General features: G+C 45.0%; 1 protein-coding gene across 1 annotated transcript in view; it reads right to left on the reverse strand.

Annotated features, from left to right (window-relative positions):
• Positions 1-11,346, reverse strand: part of LOC149354158 (translocon-associated protein subunit alpha-like) — a 35,222-nt gene extending 23,876 nt beyond the window's left edge. The window contains exons 1-4 of the mRNA XM_089575940.1: positions 11,339-11,346; positions 7,881-8,055; positions 4,756-4,861; positions 3,049-3,176 (exon numbers count right to left, since the gene is read on the reverse strand). Coding sequence (XP_089432066.1) covers positions 3,049-3,176; positions 4,756-4,861; positions 7,881-8,055; positions 11,339-11,346 — 417 coding nt within the window. The remainder of the gene's footprint in view (positions 1-3,048; positions 3,177-4,755; positions 4,862-7,880; positions 8,056-11,338) is intronic.
• Between the last annotated feature and the right edge of the window lie 5,014 nt (positions 11,347-16,360).

Below are 16,360 nucleotides of genomic sequence, written 5' to 3' on the forward strand. Positions count from 1 at the left end.
AGAAGGTCCCACAAACTGCTTTTGCAGAATGTCGTGCTACACAGCCGTGACTGTCGGCTAATTTTTTTGCAGCCCTTGCTCTGTCTTTTGCTTATTCGACACAAATATTTGACTTAATCTTTTTCTGTCCTGCAGAAAGTCGTGTTCAGGCTTCACATTCCTCTTCTGACCATGTTCCATGAGTCCTTACTGCTCCACTCAGTCTTCTTTCTCCGTCTATAAACCTCCTTATTTCTCTTCATTTTCTTTTTCCCTACTTAATCCACCCAACTCATGATAAGGTGCTTAGGCTGAATTTCAACAGGCAACTCCACACTTCCAGAAATAACCCTTAACAGATCAGACAAACATACCTTCCTGCATGTGCAGGCATCATTGCACTAGCACGTCATCCTGACATCAGCTTTGTTTGTCCATTCTCCGTAGAAATTGATGCTGCAGCTTTTTCTCGCTATGTTGATGCGAGTCCGGCTGCATGAAATGAATTTATTGCTGAGAAATTGGATTTAAAATATTCCCCACAAACTGATTTCAACTCATGATATCCAGAGCGAAAAAGTCTCACTGATAACAATTTCTAAGTGTATGCCTGGCCTCAGGGGACCGTTTGAGAAAAAATGTCTCACTGCACCGCAATTTCCCTGTGAGAATGACCGGTGGTGGCGATATCTACAGTTCGGCTTTTAGCCATTTCTAGCTTACAACAGCTCCATTTGCATGGAAGTAACCGCCTTGTCACTGAAACGCACCAACCCATCGATACAGGCCAACTTTGATCTGTGCTCAGTGTTGATGTACTGAGCATGCTGGCAATGTTGAACTCATTTCCCTTGTCAAATGCTGCGCAGCTAGTTATGCTAAAGACATGATTTATGTAGGTGGCGCACTCCTGCAGAAGATTTGGCCATCTAACTAAATTTAGTGTCAGAATACAATTCAAGGTGGATATAGCGAAACTGAGAAGAGTGCAATTTTTCACTACAAGAAGTTTTCATGTGAAGACTCAAAAGGTCGGTGCAAAATGAAAACTAAAAAGGGAAATAAGTGTATGTGAAATCATCTTCAAATATTCAGAGTAAACCCCCCTTACTCGAAGTCACACAGGAAGAAGCCATTAAGTCATCGCCCTGATAACGAGACTGTGGCATCCACTGCCACCATCTCTGTCTGCCACAGCTCGCACGGTACCACTATGCGTGGGGCGGAGAGAGTGGAGGAGGCAGCGTAGTCAGAGGCCTATTCCCACATGCGCCCTCTCTCAACTTGGCCGGCTGTCATTGCCCTGATCAACCGACTACTCAAGTCCCCAGCGCTCTCCACCCACTCCTGGCATACAGCATCGGTCAGTGCCAGAATCCCGCGATCAATTGAGTGGCAGCGATGGGTGCGCATTGCTCGTACCGTGCCTTCTTTACTACGTCCTGTTGTTTCGGGCTGCTTTTGGGCATGAACTGTTGCAATGCTACTCGGTGCAACGTTACAAAAGTGACAGCTCTGGAGACTGCTGCATTTGCCACAGAGAGGTGTTGACAACACTGCAGCATGGCGCATTGCGTCAACTGCATTCGCTCATTGAAATCATAGACTTTCCTAGAGTGGTGCTTGTTTTTACTGTTGAGAAACTTTCGCGTGGTTCGGCCCAATTACGAGTACCGCAGCACCCGCTAAGACATAGTTGGCATACCGAGTTCATTATATATAAAATTAATCACCACAAACCTCTGTTACAAGGAGTTCACAAATACAAACGCTCCAATGGGTGCATCATTGGAGAATTGGGAACTTCGTAATATTGACGAATTCATTACCTGGAGCTTTGTTGCATCCAGGCTTAACCATATTGCGAAATTTCAGCCAAACCTGAAATTTCTAAAAATTGAGTCCCAGAAAGAAAAGCTTTTTTTACAGCCTATGAGCATGCACCACACAAACATATACATGCATAAATGCTTCCTAGCATTCCCCGAGGCACCAAACTTCATCACGGCTGAGCATAACCTCATTTGCTACAGAGAAGGCACGGCAGCATGCATGCACTGTTGCGATCAAAAGTTGACGATACGCGAGTGTGTGGGAAAAAATATTTTTGGCGCAGTCACTTAATCCGGTCGGCCGAAATGTGTCAAGGTGTGAGGGGACAAGTATGCTCTTCCGCTGGCCACACTACCACGCGACTGTGGTGCAAGGAAGAGCTACAATGAAACCCAAACAAGAATCTTGAGGCGTGCCTGACATCGAGGGTGCAGAAATAAAATAAATGTTGCCACGACTGGGTTCTGAACCCACGGCAGCGTGAACAGATCAGTTTCGCTAGCCACCGCACGAGAGCACCATGCAATCACCGCAGCCGATCATGCTTTGTGTTAAATTGCTCTCGTGCTCTGCATTGCACATCTTTGCCTTTATCAACTTCCATCTGCAGCACAAACAGATCAGATCAGCTTAACCTTGATAAGAGCTTAACCCGAGTCTAATACCATAGCCAGATGTGACAACGACCCAGCGAAGCAAAGCAATGAGTCAACCAGGCTAAACATACGCTTTCGCACGTTTACATGGCTTAACTACAGTAAAACACTATCAATTTTTCTTTTTCCAAGAACACGCATCCTGTAATATTTTGATCACAAAAGTACACATACGCTCTCAAATTACCGTCACTGTGATAAAAGTGGTGCCAACTAGAAGAAAAATCATTGGATATAGGAGAAGTTTGAAACAATTTATGCCCAGCTCTATTAGATCACTCCTTCAGTAACTACTTTCATGTGCGTAGAAAAACAACATACCAGGGATACTAATGGGACAGTCTGAGGAGTACTCAAGCTGCTAATCAATTTTCCGAAGTTTTGTTATTCCTGAAAGCAGCCTCTCTTCACTTCTCTTCACTTGAAACAAGACACTGCTGAGTAGACATCAACATCCTGACCATTATGAAATCTGAAAGCGAAATGCTGATGTGGCACACTCAATTTCGATGGTCACCACCTGTCGAGGCTGACATATTCCAGGTTTGCCCAGGGAGAAAGCCACTTATTGAATACTCACATTCTGGCTGTAAAAAGTGGAGTCCATTGGGTAACAGAAGGACGTGTCCATGGTGTCCAACACAAAGTCCGTTTCACCCTTGTTGCTAAAGCCCACAGGAAAGTGTACTTCCTTGCCAGCAGGCAACTCTGCATAAAAGAGGAAACTCGTTAATTTGAAAAGTAACGTGCCACCTAATTTCTACATATGTGCAAGCACATCTGCAAAACATTACAAAATAAAACACAGCAAGTGCACACACGTTCTACTGAAAACGTGGATTGTCATGGTTTAGGAAGTTTTATATGTGCAGTTGAGCCTGCACATATCGAACTCGAAGATCCCAAAATAGTTCAATGTATTGATAGTTCGATTCACAGCAGAATCTCAGCAATACAATCCCAGTTGATACGAATTTGAGGATGACATGAATTCGTAAAATTCCCTGGCCACATAGTGGGTACAATTCAGATGTTATAAGCAACCTCCCGCCCCACTGTGGATGACACAGCTGCATGGGCCGCGACCCCCCCCCAAGCACGAACTGCTAGCTGCCTGTACATTGCCGAATGCCGGGACCACCAGTCGCAGGGTGCGCACTGCAAACAGTGAGTGGCAGCGCATCCCGCACATTGGTGACGCCGTGATCGCCAGTTGTGCGGAGCGCACCGCTAGCACTGAGCAGCGGTGCGTGGTGTATGCAAAAACCCGTCAGCCAAAAACACATTTGCGAAAATTCTGCATCTGAATTTAGTTTGTTTCGGAAGATAGGAATAATTTTTGCGACCCCGTGAGATTTGTACGATAGCGATTCTACTTTATGAGAATTGCATAGCGTATCTGTAACCTGGAAGCAAGAATATATTGCACCCGCGCTAGTGACTCACTTAATGTAGAGACGAGCCGCTGACTGGCGTGTTGGCAGCACACCGCTTGCTGGGCACTGCTAGGCCTAACCTCCTTCCTAAGGAAGCTGCAGTAGAGGGTGCTTTGGAACTAGCAGCCTATCATAAGATGTCTAATCTTATGATAGTACACTATCTTATGATAGTCCAGTACACTATGAATACAATAACCGCTCATTAAAATTATGGTACAGTCGGTTTCTGCAACGCCTCCAGCAGCGAAGCACGCAGGTTGGTTTCACCCCATGACAGGAAAGTGGCGCAGAAACAGAGCACAGGAGACCAATGCCACCCTGAAGTACACCCCACGTTTGCGCCACTCACCAACCTCGGTCTGTGAAAACTAATCGAAGAGCGTCGTTAGGGAAAGCGCCACTGCAGGTGCGCAGCACCAATAAATATTGGAATGACCAGCAAAACTTGAGTTCGATATACTGTGTGACTTGATATACTTTGTGACAGTCGACGGCACTGGCCAATCATGGCGAGATAAAGCAAACATGCTGAACACAGGCCCAGGTCAGATGCGCATTTCTTATGCGAGGCAAAAAGAAAGAAAGAAAGGAAAAAGAAAAAAAAGGAATGAAAACTGACATTAAGAAAAATCACAAGCAACTATTGAAATAGAATTTACCTATGTGCAACGCAAATCTGCAGCAGAACATTTAGCTGCAAAATGATGTGTTGCTCCATTCACTGCACAGAGTAATTTACCTCCAGGATCCCCATACCTGGTGCTTATTCACAAACTGAGCTTCTGCCTGAAAGCATTCCACAGGAAAGCAAGAATTCAGAGGCACAAGGAAGATCAAAACCAACTAACTTGACTGGAAGTTCTGAGGCTTTGTGAACAGCAGGTAAGTATCGCCATGAGGGGAGGGTTTCAGTGGTCCACCTGATGTGCTGTCATCACCTTCATCGTCGTCATCCTGCACAATTTTCACCAAAGTGTCCAAGACATAGAAACTTGCACGCTGGTGACAAAGGCACTCTCAAATTAAATATTAGAAAGCTTCCAATAAGATACCACAGATGTGCACCCAGCTGATGAAATATACACTTAACAGGACCCTTAAAGGGTCCCTGAAGAGGGCGTTAAAGGTTGGCTATAGAATGCTAGCATTACGTAGAGTACAGGCCACCGAGCGTTCATGCCACATACGAGACCTCAAAATCGAGCTGATAATCTACAATACAATTTTAAGAACTCCCGCTTCCGCGCCTTGCGGCGACCAGCGGTGCCGAGCTTTCACCCGAATCCACGCGCATTGCGTCAAGTAGTGCTGTTTACGTCAGCAGTGAAATGCCATCATTGGTTTGCCGCGCCAGCACCATCGACGACGAACCAGATTAGGAGGCGTTGGCTCCGCCCCCTGGGGAATTCCCACACGCGTGGGCGGTCAGTGAAGGGGCCGAGTGCGTGGAGCCGGCGGACTGGCATTTCCGCGTGCAAAAAGTGACCAGAGGAGAGGTAAAAGCGCGAAGATACGGAAATTCAAATTTTGACTACAAATAACTCAGCGTTCACAAAACGCATGAATAAAATTTTTGCTGGAGGATACTCGTGACGCTGCGTCCGTTAGCATACTAGGCGTCTCGCATCTTTGTTGAGACCCCCTTTCACAGCCCCTTTAACTTAGAAGCAAGAACAACAGTACTTGCTCACTATAACTCGGAGTAAAAGAGCGGGTGAGATGTGTTCTGATAGGCAACGCCTGCATTTGGTTCTGGACCAAAAGCACAAAAAAAAAGGAAGTTATAAATGAAGCCACGGCAGACTAACCAGCTTTCGGCAGACTAACCAGCTTTATGCAAACTGGTAAAGTGATTGTATACAACATTGTTTTAACACGTGCTGGCCGAGTTTTGATTGAGGCAAATCACAAAAGGCACCCGTGTGCAGTGCAATCTCACCGCAATGTGAGGAACCCCAGGCGGTCGAAATGCGGAGTCCTCCACTACGGCGTCCCCCATAGCCCATATGTCCCTTTGGGACGTGTTACATCACCCAGTTTCTTTTGTAACAACTGTCTATATTCATGCAGAGATTTCTTGCAGTCAGATACCTTTAGGAGAGCCAATGAGCTGCTGGTCAAAGCAAAGACACTGTGCGGAACCATCCATAAAGGTTCAGTCGTTCTGTTCACTTTTGTGAAACACACATGCCACCTAATTTAATAAATGCAACTACGGCATTTATTTTTTTCGGACCAAGTTGCATTGCCGAGGGTGCACTCTGTAGTCTGCCTCTATGGTAAGACATGGTATGGCATGGTATCATGCAACAAACTACCACCACACAGTTCAAGTTGTATATACCAAGACCACTCGTTGCTCCAGTAGCACTGTGCAACTAAGCAGTTTCTTGGGTTGCTCAAGCCGTAACAGCTGTTTTAAAGTAGATCAACTCTTAATACTACAGCAGTTGCTCATGTATGCTGACATGAGAAAATGCATTTAGAATTGCATTGAAAGAATCAAAACTATAAGAAAGGATACATGAAACATGCCCCACGACTCATACCCACGTCTCTGGGGCTACAGAACTTATTCATGTGATGTGGATTTTGCTGTTGAATACGCAGGTGGTCACATCCGTCGTGGCTACATGAGTGGGCTAATCTGGTGGCCCGGAATACTCCAAGCAATGCCGGGAAGGGTGAAAGTTTATGCTGGCACCCTCTAGTTCCCGTCTTCTGGGAAGCAGCTGGGACGACCCTCTAACCTGGCAGGGTTGCCTTGTAGGAGCCTCCAATCAACAACCTCTACACTGGACACCCATCAGAAAAGAGCTAGAGGCTGGCCCTGTACTCCTCAGAATTACATTTTGCCATATTCAACAGTGTTAAGTTAAATTGCATATGACAGGTAGACCACAGTGTCAGCCTACCACCACCGCACATGCATGCGCAAGAGTGGATGCCAGTTTAAAGCAGGCAATTGCAAATGATGTACTGTTGGCCACAGCGCCGTGGGCCTCGACACCACGCTCTGTGACGGCAGATGGCGCAGCAATACAGTTTTGTCTTGCACCGCCACGCATCGCAGATCCCACAAACTTTTGTGGCTGACAGTACGGTGAAAAAGGGTAGAAGGTACATTGAATGACTGAAGTATGAACTAAATAGTCTCTACTACATTAAAATATTTTCCTGCCACCTCTGCATAACCTGCAGTAGAAAAATATCACTCGTACATTACAGCATCAACTCTTCAAGGCATATGGTGAACATAAGCACTATTTCAACGCTGTAAAAGTAATCTATGTTTATATTCCAGAATACACTGGTATGTTTCCTGGCGGTGCAGCTTGAAAAGGTCCAGGGAACTTGCACACGCAGCAGCAAAGGTTGCATTTTCATCAACTGGTTGAGCATGTGAGGCCTCATGCAAACCACCTGATGACAGCAGCACAATGCGAGCACTCGCAAAACTTTATGAGCACACAAAATAGGAAATTATGTCCCAAAGTTGCACTATAAGGGACACTGCAATGAACGGCTGCAGAAAAGTTTTGTGAAGACGCATTCGTTTAACATGCACTGAAACTGTGGCAGCCTTATGATGGTCAGCAAAAAAATGCCTTGGCTACAAAAAGCTGCCATATCAAGTGGCCTTGTTCCAAACAAAAAAACAGACAAATTTGATTTGAAAGATGAGAGCACAAAAGGACAGTACGGTCATTGCTACCATATTTTAAACGTTTTTACAGAAAAACAGCGACTATACAAATGTGCAAATGCCGTAAGCAGTTCTTGGACACTAATACTGTGAGGGAGAAGTTGCACAACGCTTGAACACGCGTTAGCTGATGAATTCTGCGTGAAAAAAACATAAAAGACCACACAATGGCGCTCCAGGCACCATTACAGTTAACAAGCGGTATATGAGCACTGCTACATATGGTTAATTAAAGGGCAAGCTCAAAACAAAGTCAGTGCCACTAACCTGTTCACTCTCTGCTGCTTCTTGCTGCTCAGAGCCACTTGGTGCAGCATCTTCAAGAACATTTTTGAGGATTTGCGGGGTCGCAGCGGAGCACCAGAGCAAGACGACCAGCGTGGCAGCCTTCCAGTTCCGAACAGCCCGTGCCGGGCGTGCGCTCCGAGCACGCGCCGTCCATCTTTATTTTCCTCTATCGCGGGAACGCCGATCTCTGCGCCTGTGCTTTATAGCGTCGCCGGGCGCTATAACATCATCCTCCTTTTCTGCTAGTGCATAGGGTGGGCCTAAAAAAATACACATTAAAACAAGGTCACTACTGCAAGACACGTTTTTACGAGTGGTTGAAGACTGTTACAAATGGCTGCCTAGAACTCCTAGGCCGCCTAGGCTCCTAGAACTGATAACAAGGTACTGGCAATTTCAAAATAAGCTGCCAGGCTCTTCTTTCAAAGAATAAGGTTCACTCTCACAAGGATGCTTACAAGAAACGAGGTTTAATATCTTTTTTTTTTTCCTTCAGACTTTTGTGCTTTCGGAGCCTTCAGGAAAGAAATCTGAGAATACGAATTGAGTATTCAATCACTTTCTGAGAAGTTTTCAGACCTACAACAACAGCTTACAATAGGGTCTGCCAAACGCTGCTCACTGGTTCGCCTCAATTCGCACAATTCGTGGCAGGTGAGAGTGCCATTCACTACAGCTGGCTGCTGGTGCTTTCAAAGGTCAAATCATACCTCTTTTGCAACACACAGCTAGTTAAGCGTGAAATCAGTCCACCATATATATACCACAAGTTCAACCAAGAGTGGGCTTGCCAATCTAAACCGACGACATCAGGGCTGACGATAGCATGCGGTGCTTACTCGCTGGTCGGCAGCAATAATTCAGTTGATGGATCAAAGGCGATATATTATACAAATCAGCATTTAGTTGCCTGAATCGATTCCAGTGCTCAAAGTGAAGACTGCCCCAAAAATTCGTCGAGTTTCAAGACGTACCCTTATCCACCAGAGATTACAAGTGAACTCTAGAACAACTACCAAGCAAAATCACATCAACTTTTTCAGGTAGCTTATAGTATAGAAACATTTAGTTACTCTGAATAACCACCACATAAAAAACTAAATTAGTGGACCCATGTTAAACACACCTTGAAAGCTGTACTTGATTGTACTTGAATGCACTTGAATGTACTTGAAAGCTATTGTTACCATTGGTACTGGGGCGAAGATGACGGTCTATGCCAACGACACAAGTATTTTTTGTGTTTATGATACCTGTGAAAAACAGTTTAGTACAGCCAATTCAATGTTGTCAAAACTAGGTGTGTGGGCCAGCCAATTACTCTAAAACAAAACAGATTATCTTTTGTGCTAAAGAAAAGCATATTGCATCGGCTCTCAAACTTACCTTGAACAACAATAACATAGAAACCGTGCCTGAACTTAGAACTTTGGGATCTGCGCTTGTTGTGTTATCTTCTTGTCCTTGTCTTTTTGTGCGCAGTACCCCCCTTGTATTCACCTTTGGGAGCTGTATTTACTCAAAATACGTACTTGGACAAGTGCATAGATTATATAGCATCCAAACTTGCCTCAGTGATGGGCGCTCTATACAAAGAGAGATTTTCTCCAAAAAAAACTGTTGCTGCTGCACAATTCTCTGTTCTTATCCCACTCAAGTTACTGTGCTATGGTCTAGGGGAACGACTACAACAAACAACATACAAAACCTTGCCACGTTACAACGCAAAGTTATTGAGTTGTAACATACTTGCCATATAATAGCAACAGAGATTAACATTTCCAAATGTTAGTATTAATATAGGCAGGAGACATCTACACCTAATATTTGTATTCAGCACTGATAACAGAATGAAAAGAAAACAATACTATGCTAACGAGCCTAGCAGAATTTCCCACTGAACAATACTCAAGTCATGACACATGAAATCCAGAACACTGGAAGACTTTTCCTCACCGCACAAATTATGCGATGCAAACTCTACGTTCCAACATTCTTCAGTTATTAAACACCAACCTAAATAATAACACTGATGCTTCAGGCTGAGTCTAAAACGGCTTAAAGGTGCCCTGTGATGCAAACCAAGCATGAGGTCTTCATTCTTTGTATGCAAAGTAGGAAACGTTGTGATGCCTGGACGGCCAAAGAGATTGCCGGAATGGTAATATTTAATATTTTAAGGATTCCCAGGTGGTCGGAGCCCTCCACTACGGCACCTCTTTCTCGCTTTCTTCTTTCACTCCCACCTTCCTCCCTTCCCTTACGGTGCGGTTCAAGTGTACGCCAAGATGCCAGACAATTACTGCACCATTTCCTTTCCTCAGAAACCAAGTTTCATTTTCATTCTATTGTAATCTTCTCTAAAAATGCTTGTTTCGAGCCAATGGTGCCGCTACACTGCGGCCATTTTCGGCAGCAGGAATGAGAGGGCGCTGCCTTTCTGATTGGTTGGGCGTCCAGTTTGAACCTAGTTTTTTTATACTCCCAAAATGAAACTAAAATATGTCTCTGAGTGCTGTAAGCTTTTCGCATGCTACAAAAACTAAAAAAAATAAAGCAGGGAAAGCTAATCGAAAGCTAATAAGAATAACGCTAGAAACGACACTTTCAATTTAGCTTCAAACTTTCGTAGAGGCGAGTACTGTTCACACCACGGCAAGTAGGCAGTAAAAAAAAAAAGGTAGGGGGAGAGAGAGAGGAAGAAAAGAAAAGCCAGTGGAAACACCTTGCCCAAAAATGTAGAGAAGCCAGACAGGAGACAGGAGAGAAGGTTGGGGCTGCCAACAAAGATCAGGGAGCTTCCTTAGTAGTGTTAGTCACCTTTGGTCTGTCTACAGTGTATACACAGGGGGTGGGGACGGGGAGACAATGCTGTCAAAGCAACAGTTGCAGGCAAGCAAGCCTCTGCTGCCTCTGTGCTAAGCGTGGTTCTGATTGGTACCAGCCAATTCCAGCACTGGGTGAGTGAAATGGGTGAGTGAAACGCGTTTTCATCTGATCTTTTAGAGTTATTCTAATTGGAGTAACTTTCGTTTGCATGCTGTGATTTCATTAATTCTTTTTTTGCACTGGTCTCTGGAACGCATAAGGAATCCATTTAATCAGATTATCTGGCACTGAGGAAAACACCCTGGTGCCCCTTTATAAGGAAGGCTTTTTAAACCACACTACAGTTCTGAAAAATCTTGCTATTCCAATCAATTCAGTTTTCACACAGGACTGACTATAGCGAGCACGTATGTCAAGGTATATATTCTTTATTTTTTTGATAATCCGACTACCCTCAGTGACTGTTAGATTTTTTTTCCCCCAACACTAATTTAAATTGCCATTACCTTCATATAAGTTCCTTTTTGTGCCATTTTTTCGGAGCTGCCATTTATACGTATACATGACTAGAATCATCTTTTTACTTCGTATTAATGCGTCCTACTTACATTGTCATTTTTGTCAAAACTGATGTTCTAATGTATTCATCATCATCATCAGCCTGACTAAGCCCACTGCAAGATGGTCATCTTGCATATTTAATGTATTATGTAACCCTATTTCGTACTGCTTAGGCTGTGCTTAAGTATTCTGTTGCATGACCCACAGTTGTTTGATGGGGACGAAGTCTATGCCTCATTTTACCACGTCCGCACTAGGTCTTATGGAGATCAATTCATAGTTCCAACCCCATCTTGTCGCGATTCAACATTCTCAACAACTGAAAACAGTACCCACACTCTAAACAATGTGCTGCTGCCTAGGATTCTCTTGCCACACACTTTACAGCATAAGACACCACTGCCCCTTATTTTGGATAAATTCTGCAGCCGCAGGCATAGCGGAACCACTTTTCACAGCAGCACTCAATTTTAGGTCTTATTTTTTAATTCTTCCACCAGACATGCACACCACCTTGCACCTAACCAATCAACTTTCTGTGCAACTTTTGACACCCCGGTTCTTCCCCAGAAAATTTTCTTCCGCATGCAAGGTAAATGGTAAATCACTGGCTCAGGCCGACCCATGCCTTGCAAATAAAAGGTTCTGGAAACACCCAAGCCGTCCTAAAGCAACATCCACGTTGTAAGATTTCAATATGATGCAGGATATAAGTGAATATGAAACAAGACAAAGTACGTATACGTTGTTCCCCCTTTGTAGTGTAGTACGTTCTGCGTGGCAGCTGAGCATTAGTCATTGGTATCGCTATATAATCGGACACATATCTTATCAATCGTAGCAGATATCGTAACAACTGAATGAAGGCGTTTCGCGCGCCAGGTAAGTTAAAAGGCGGGAACAATTATATAAATATATTTTAAAATAATCTAAGAGCACTGCCAGGTAGCGGAACTGAGACAAGAAAAGAAGTTAGCCTGGTGACGACGGAACGTGCACAAGCGGAGGCGGTGGGAAAGCTCCGCCCATCTTTGCATGCAGGCGAAATGTTTTTATTACTCCAAAAGGCTGATACTTTATAATCTGTTCCCGTACAACCTAAACCGCACATTACATATCTGACTTACCAGCCATACGGCTGCGTACCTTTTAATTCAGGTGTCGCGTGGATAAACAATTCTAAGCAGTTGTGAGCAAAAAACTCCACAGGTGTCGTACTACATACGTAAGCAACGCAACAGTGCGAGGCAGCTTCACGCACGCAAACACGCACGCACACACGCGCGCGCACACACACACACACACACGCACAAAACGACTTCAGCGCAGAGATATGCGGCTCCGAATGAGGTTCTTGACACGAGTTACAGGCAAGTTCGCTGTGTCCTTATGAAAGCACGCAGACGTTTTTCCGCGCCTCACGCAAACACTACAGCGCATACTTCACAGTAATTACAGCTGTCAATATTTTTATGAACACCCTAGAAGTTTTTATTAACCAACTTTCACTTACCACTTGAGCTAGTTTGACCCAGCCATCCGGTGTTTTCAGGTAGCCGAACTTGAAAGCGCATAATGCCAGTCTGTCATTCCCGCCGGATGAAGAAACGGTCGTCGTTTGTTGCCCGACAGTAACAGGCATTGTGCGGCGTTGAATTGGCAATGAATTAAATAGTTCTTACTGCTTCGTGGGATAACTTATGAGAACTGTTTACGGCCAGAAGGAGCAACAGTTGGTATATTAGCTCTATGGGAGCAACCCGCCAGTCAATGTAGGCGTCACTACCGTGTCAACAAAACGTTGGCGTCAACACGCAGCTAACGCAGCGAAGAAAAGCCAACCACGACCGGCGCTCCGTTTGGCTAGTTTGGCAGCCAGTTTTGCAAAAGCGTTGCTTTTCCCTAGGCTTTCCTGGTTGCTCAAAGCGCGAAATTGAAACGCTTGAGAGGAAGAGCTATAAAGCATGCGGTAGGATGGAACGTGGAATATGCGTGGAACTCCAGTTTCGTACGGAATGATAGAAGTTGCTTGCAGGAATGGCGCCACGATGTCGAAAATATTCAGACAAGGACAGCCAAGCTACTACCGGCTTTGAGCCAACCTCCTCTTCCCGGCTATCCCGGCATTGCGACTCTTTATGGTGAATAGAGAAATGGATAGAGACACGGCGGATGGAGTCAGTAATAAAGTGCAGCGCCGCCTGCTCTCCCTCTAGGTAAATGAGAAACTTTCCTCCATGGCTACGTGGCTGCAGGTAACGGTTAATCTGTGGACAGCGCGAACGCTGCTGTCCACTGCAATTGTCTCTGCTATCAAAGTGAAATAAACATCCGACGTGTCATAGTGCGCAAAATAAGCCTTAGCAATTTTGGTGATCCTTTGAATGCAATGCGAAAAAAAAAAAAACGAAATCGTATTTCAACCACACTGGCTACTACAGTGTGGTCATGGTGGGTGTGGTGCTGACAGATTGCAGTTTCCGGTTCGAGGTTAGCGGCAGTGAGTGACACGATGAATAAGCACGAAGTAATGGTGGGCATACGTGCCTTTATATGAGAAGTATTTTGTGAAGTGGTGGGCATACGTGCCCTTATATTCAATACAAAAAGTCAAGTGGTGGGCATACGAGCCCTTATATTCAATCCAAAAAAAGAATCATTCACATTTACACCGTGGGTTGTTTTTGTAAGGCATTGAGTGTGAAATGAAGACCGCCGTTTTTACGGTACTGCTTGTAACCGTAGCACGTATTACCTTTTACCTACAATCGAAACGAAAAAACCTCTTTTTGATGTTGCTCGTAATCGAACAAGATCGGTGCACGAATCGGCGAAGTAATTTCAGGCGCCGCGTAGCTGAACAACTGCAGTCCTCGGGATTATGGGGATGCGAGTGTATACTTACGGGGGCACTGTATACGCAATGCGTATAAGTACATTACCTGTCGCTACGAAGAAATGTTTTGGAGTTTAGTGCTTCTGTGTTTCCGAGTGTAATGTTGCTGCTGATGGCGTCGCGAAACGCAAGACGACGAAACGGCCATCTTGCGCTCTCTGCCGAGTTTTATTTGCGGAGTTCTCATTAGAGTAGTGTTCTCGATGACACCACGTTACCGAGCGATTAGAGTACTTTGCCGAGCAGCACCATGATGTTGCCACATTTCTTCATCGGATTCGAAGGCGCGAACTCCACCTCATAGCCGGGATATGGCGTAGTCGTCGTCGATGGGTACCTGAAGCACGTTGCATCTTGTTCGTCGCCGTCGCAACATGGGCTCCGGCGACGGCAGATCCCTGCAGTTGGTCGACAGTAGCATCGCCTTGCGATCGTAGTAGCATATGGACGTGCCTTACTTCGTGCACTGTGCATGGCATATGTTCTCGAACGCGAAGTCGATGCCGGTGCCTCGCGAAGTGGTGATTGCATCAGAATCTTAAGCTGAGATCGGTATGCATCACGCCAATCAACGTTAACGTTCAACATGCTTCCTGATCAAAGCATTCTACGACGAGCATGGTCGTGCCGCCGCGTAGAGCCGAAGGCAGATTCCTGTACACGAACGTTGGTCTCGTACGATCGTCGGCAGTGAACTGCAGCCTCCGGCCGCACTTTCTATATGGTCATGTGGTCGCAGGATATTTGAATGTCGTAGTTTTTTCTTGGTATAATGCCGACGTGACTGCCAATATGCGTGCCTCAAAAGCAACGGGTGCAATTCATAGAATCATCTCATCTGTATACAGAGGAAAATTACTGAACCTATAGTTATGTTAGCACAGCTACCATATACTCTCTTTTAATGGCCACAATTTTTAAAAAATCCAGGTGTGAACTTTTGAAGGTGTGTCCCATAGACAAATAAAAAAAAAACACATAACTGTATATTTTTCCCAATTATCTGGTCCAGACCACAGAGTGCGGCCCATACTTGAGTGCAGCTTTCACACCAGATTGTATGGCAACTGATTCTAGCCAGCCATTCACAACCTACCAGCACTGAAGTCTTTTGATGCACATATGGTGCACATTGTTTCAAATACCAAGGCTCCAGTAACCCTCAAAGGTCTGTTTCGAAAGGTAATGCTCCATCAGGGAAGGGTTAGGAAGAGTATGAAAGAAGGGGGCAGTGTGACAAGCCCCAATCTGTTCTGGAGACCCTGCTAAACTTCTCAACAACTGTACCTCCTTTCCATATCACATCCTTTGTTCGACAGCTTAGCAAAAGTGCTCAAAACATTTGTGTATTTACACCAGTTCACACAGAATGAGGTGAAGCTGTCTGTAACTAGAACGTTACAAACCATCATGTGAAACAAGCCTCTAAGCAAAACCTTTTTTTAGTTCTCAGTAAAATTAAAAAATAGTACACTGGTGCACCAACACACACTGTACAGCACCTCAGAAAAGAAACCACTACTTCACCAGGTGCATATCAATTACCTTGCATCCACAAAGCTTGCGTTATTTCCTTTATCGTCGCATAAAAGCTAGACACTTTCAAGATAATTAAAATCTCGATGATACGATTACGGTTGATCTGATGTAGAAAGTGTCTCGGATGGTCTAGTATGTACAGAATACGTTACGATTCGGGATTGTACGGAAAGTTTTTCAGGCTGGCACAGATGATACGAACGCACAACTGACCACCTGCACACGCGAGCTGGAACGCGCGTGGGGCCGCCAGGTTGGTCTCCGAGAAATTGGTTCCGCAAAGATCAATCACAGAGATAAGAATCTACAGACTAGTCTCTTTGATGCTCATTTTCTGGCCATGTCTTGGGAGACTGTGAGCACAAATACAATCGCAAACTACCACAGCAAATGTGTATTTACAACGGCACCGGTCGCACTGCTGATTGACAAAGAGTCCGACGAGGATTTGGCTACTGAAAGCTGGGGGATGCTGTACATTCAAGCTTCTCACGACTTCGTCACCTCGGACAACATTGCAACCAGCGGGCTGAGGAACATTGAAGATGATTGATGGAACAAATGAACTGTCGTCACTGGACAGCAATGAAGAAGAGCGTGACCCACTGTCATTGGGGGCAGAAACTCTCAACAC

This window comes from Amblyomma mixtum, chromosome 3 (assembly GCF_055824585.1).
Source record: "Amblyomma mixtum isolate Tamu chromosome 3, ASM5582458v1, whole genome shotgun sequence".
Classification (NCBI taxonomy): domain Eukaryota; kingdom Metazoa; phylum Arthropoda; class Arachnida; order Ixodida; family Ixodidae; genus Amblyomma; species Amblyomma mixtum.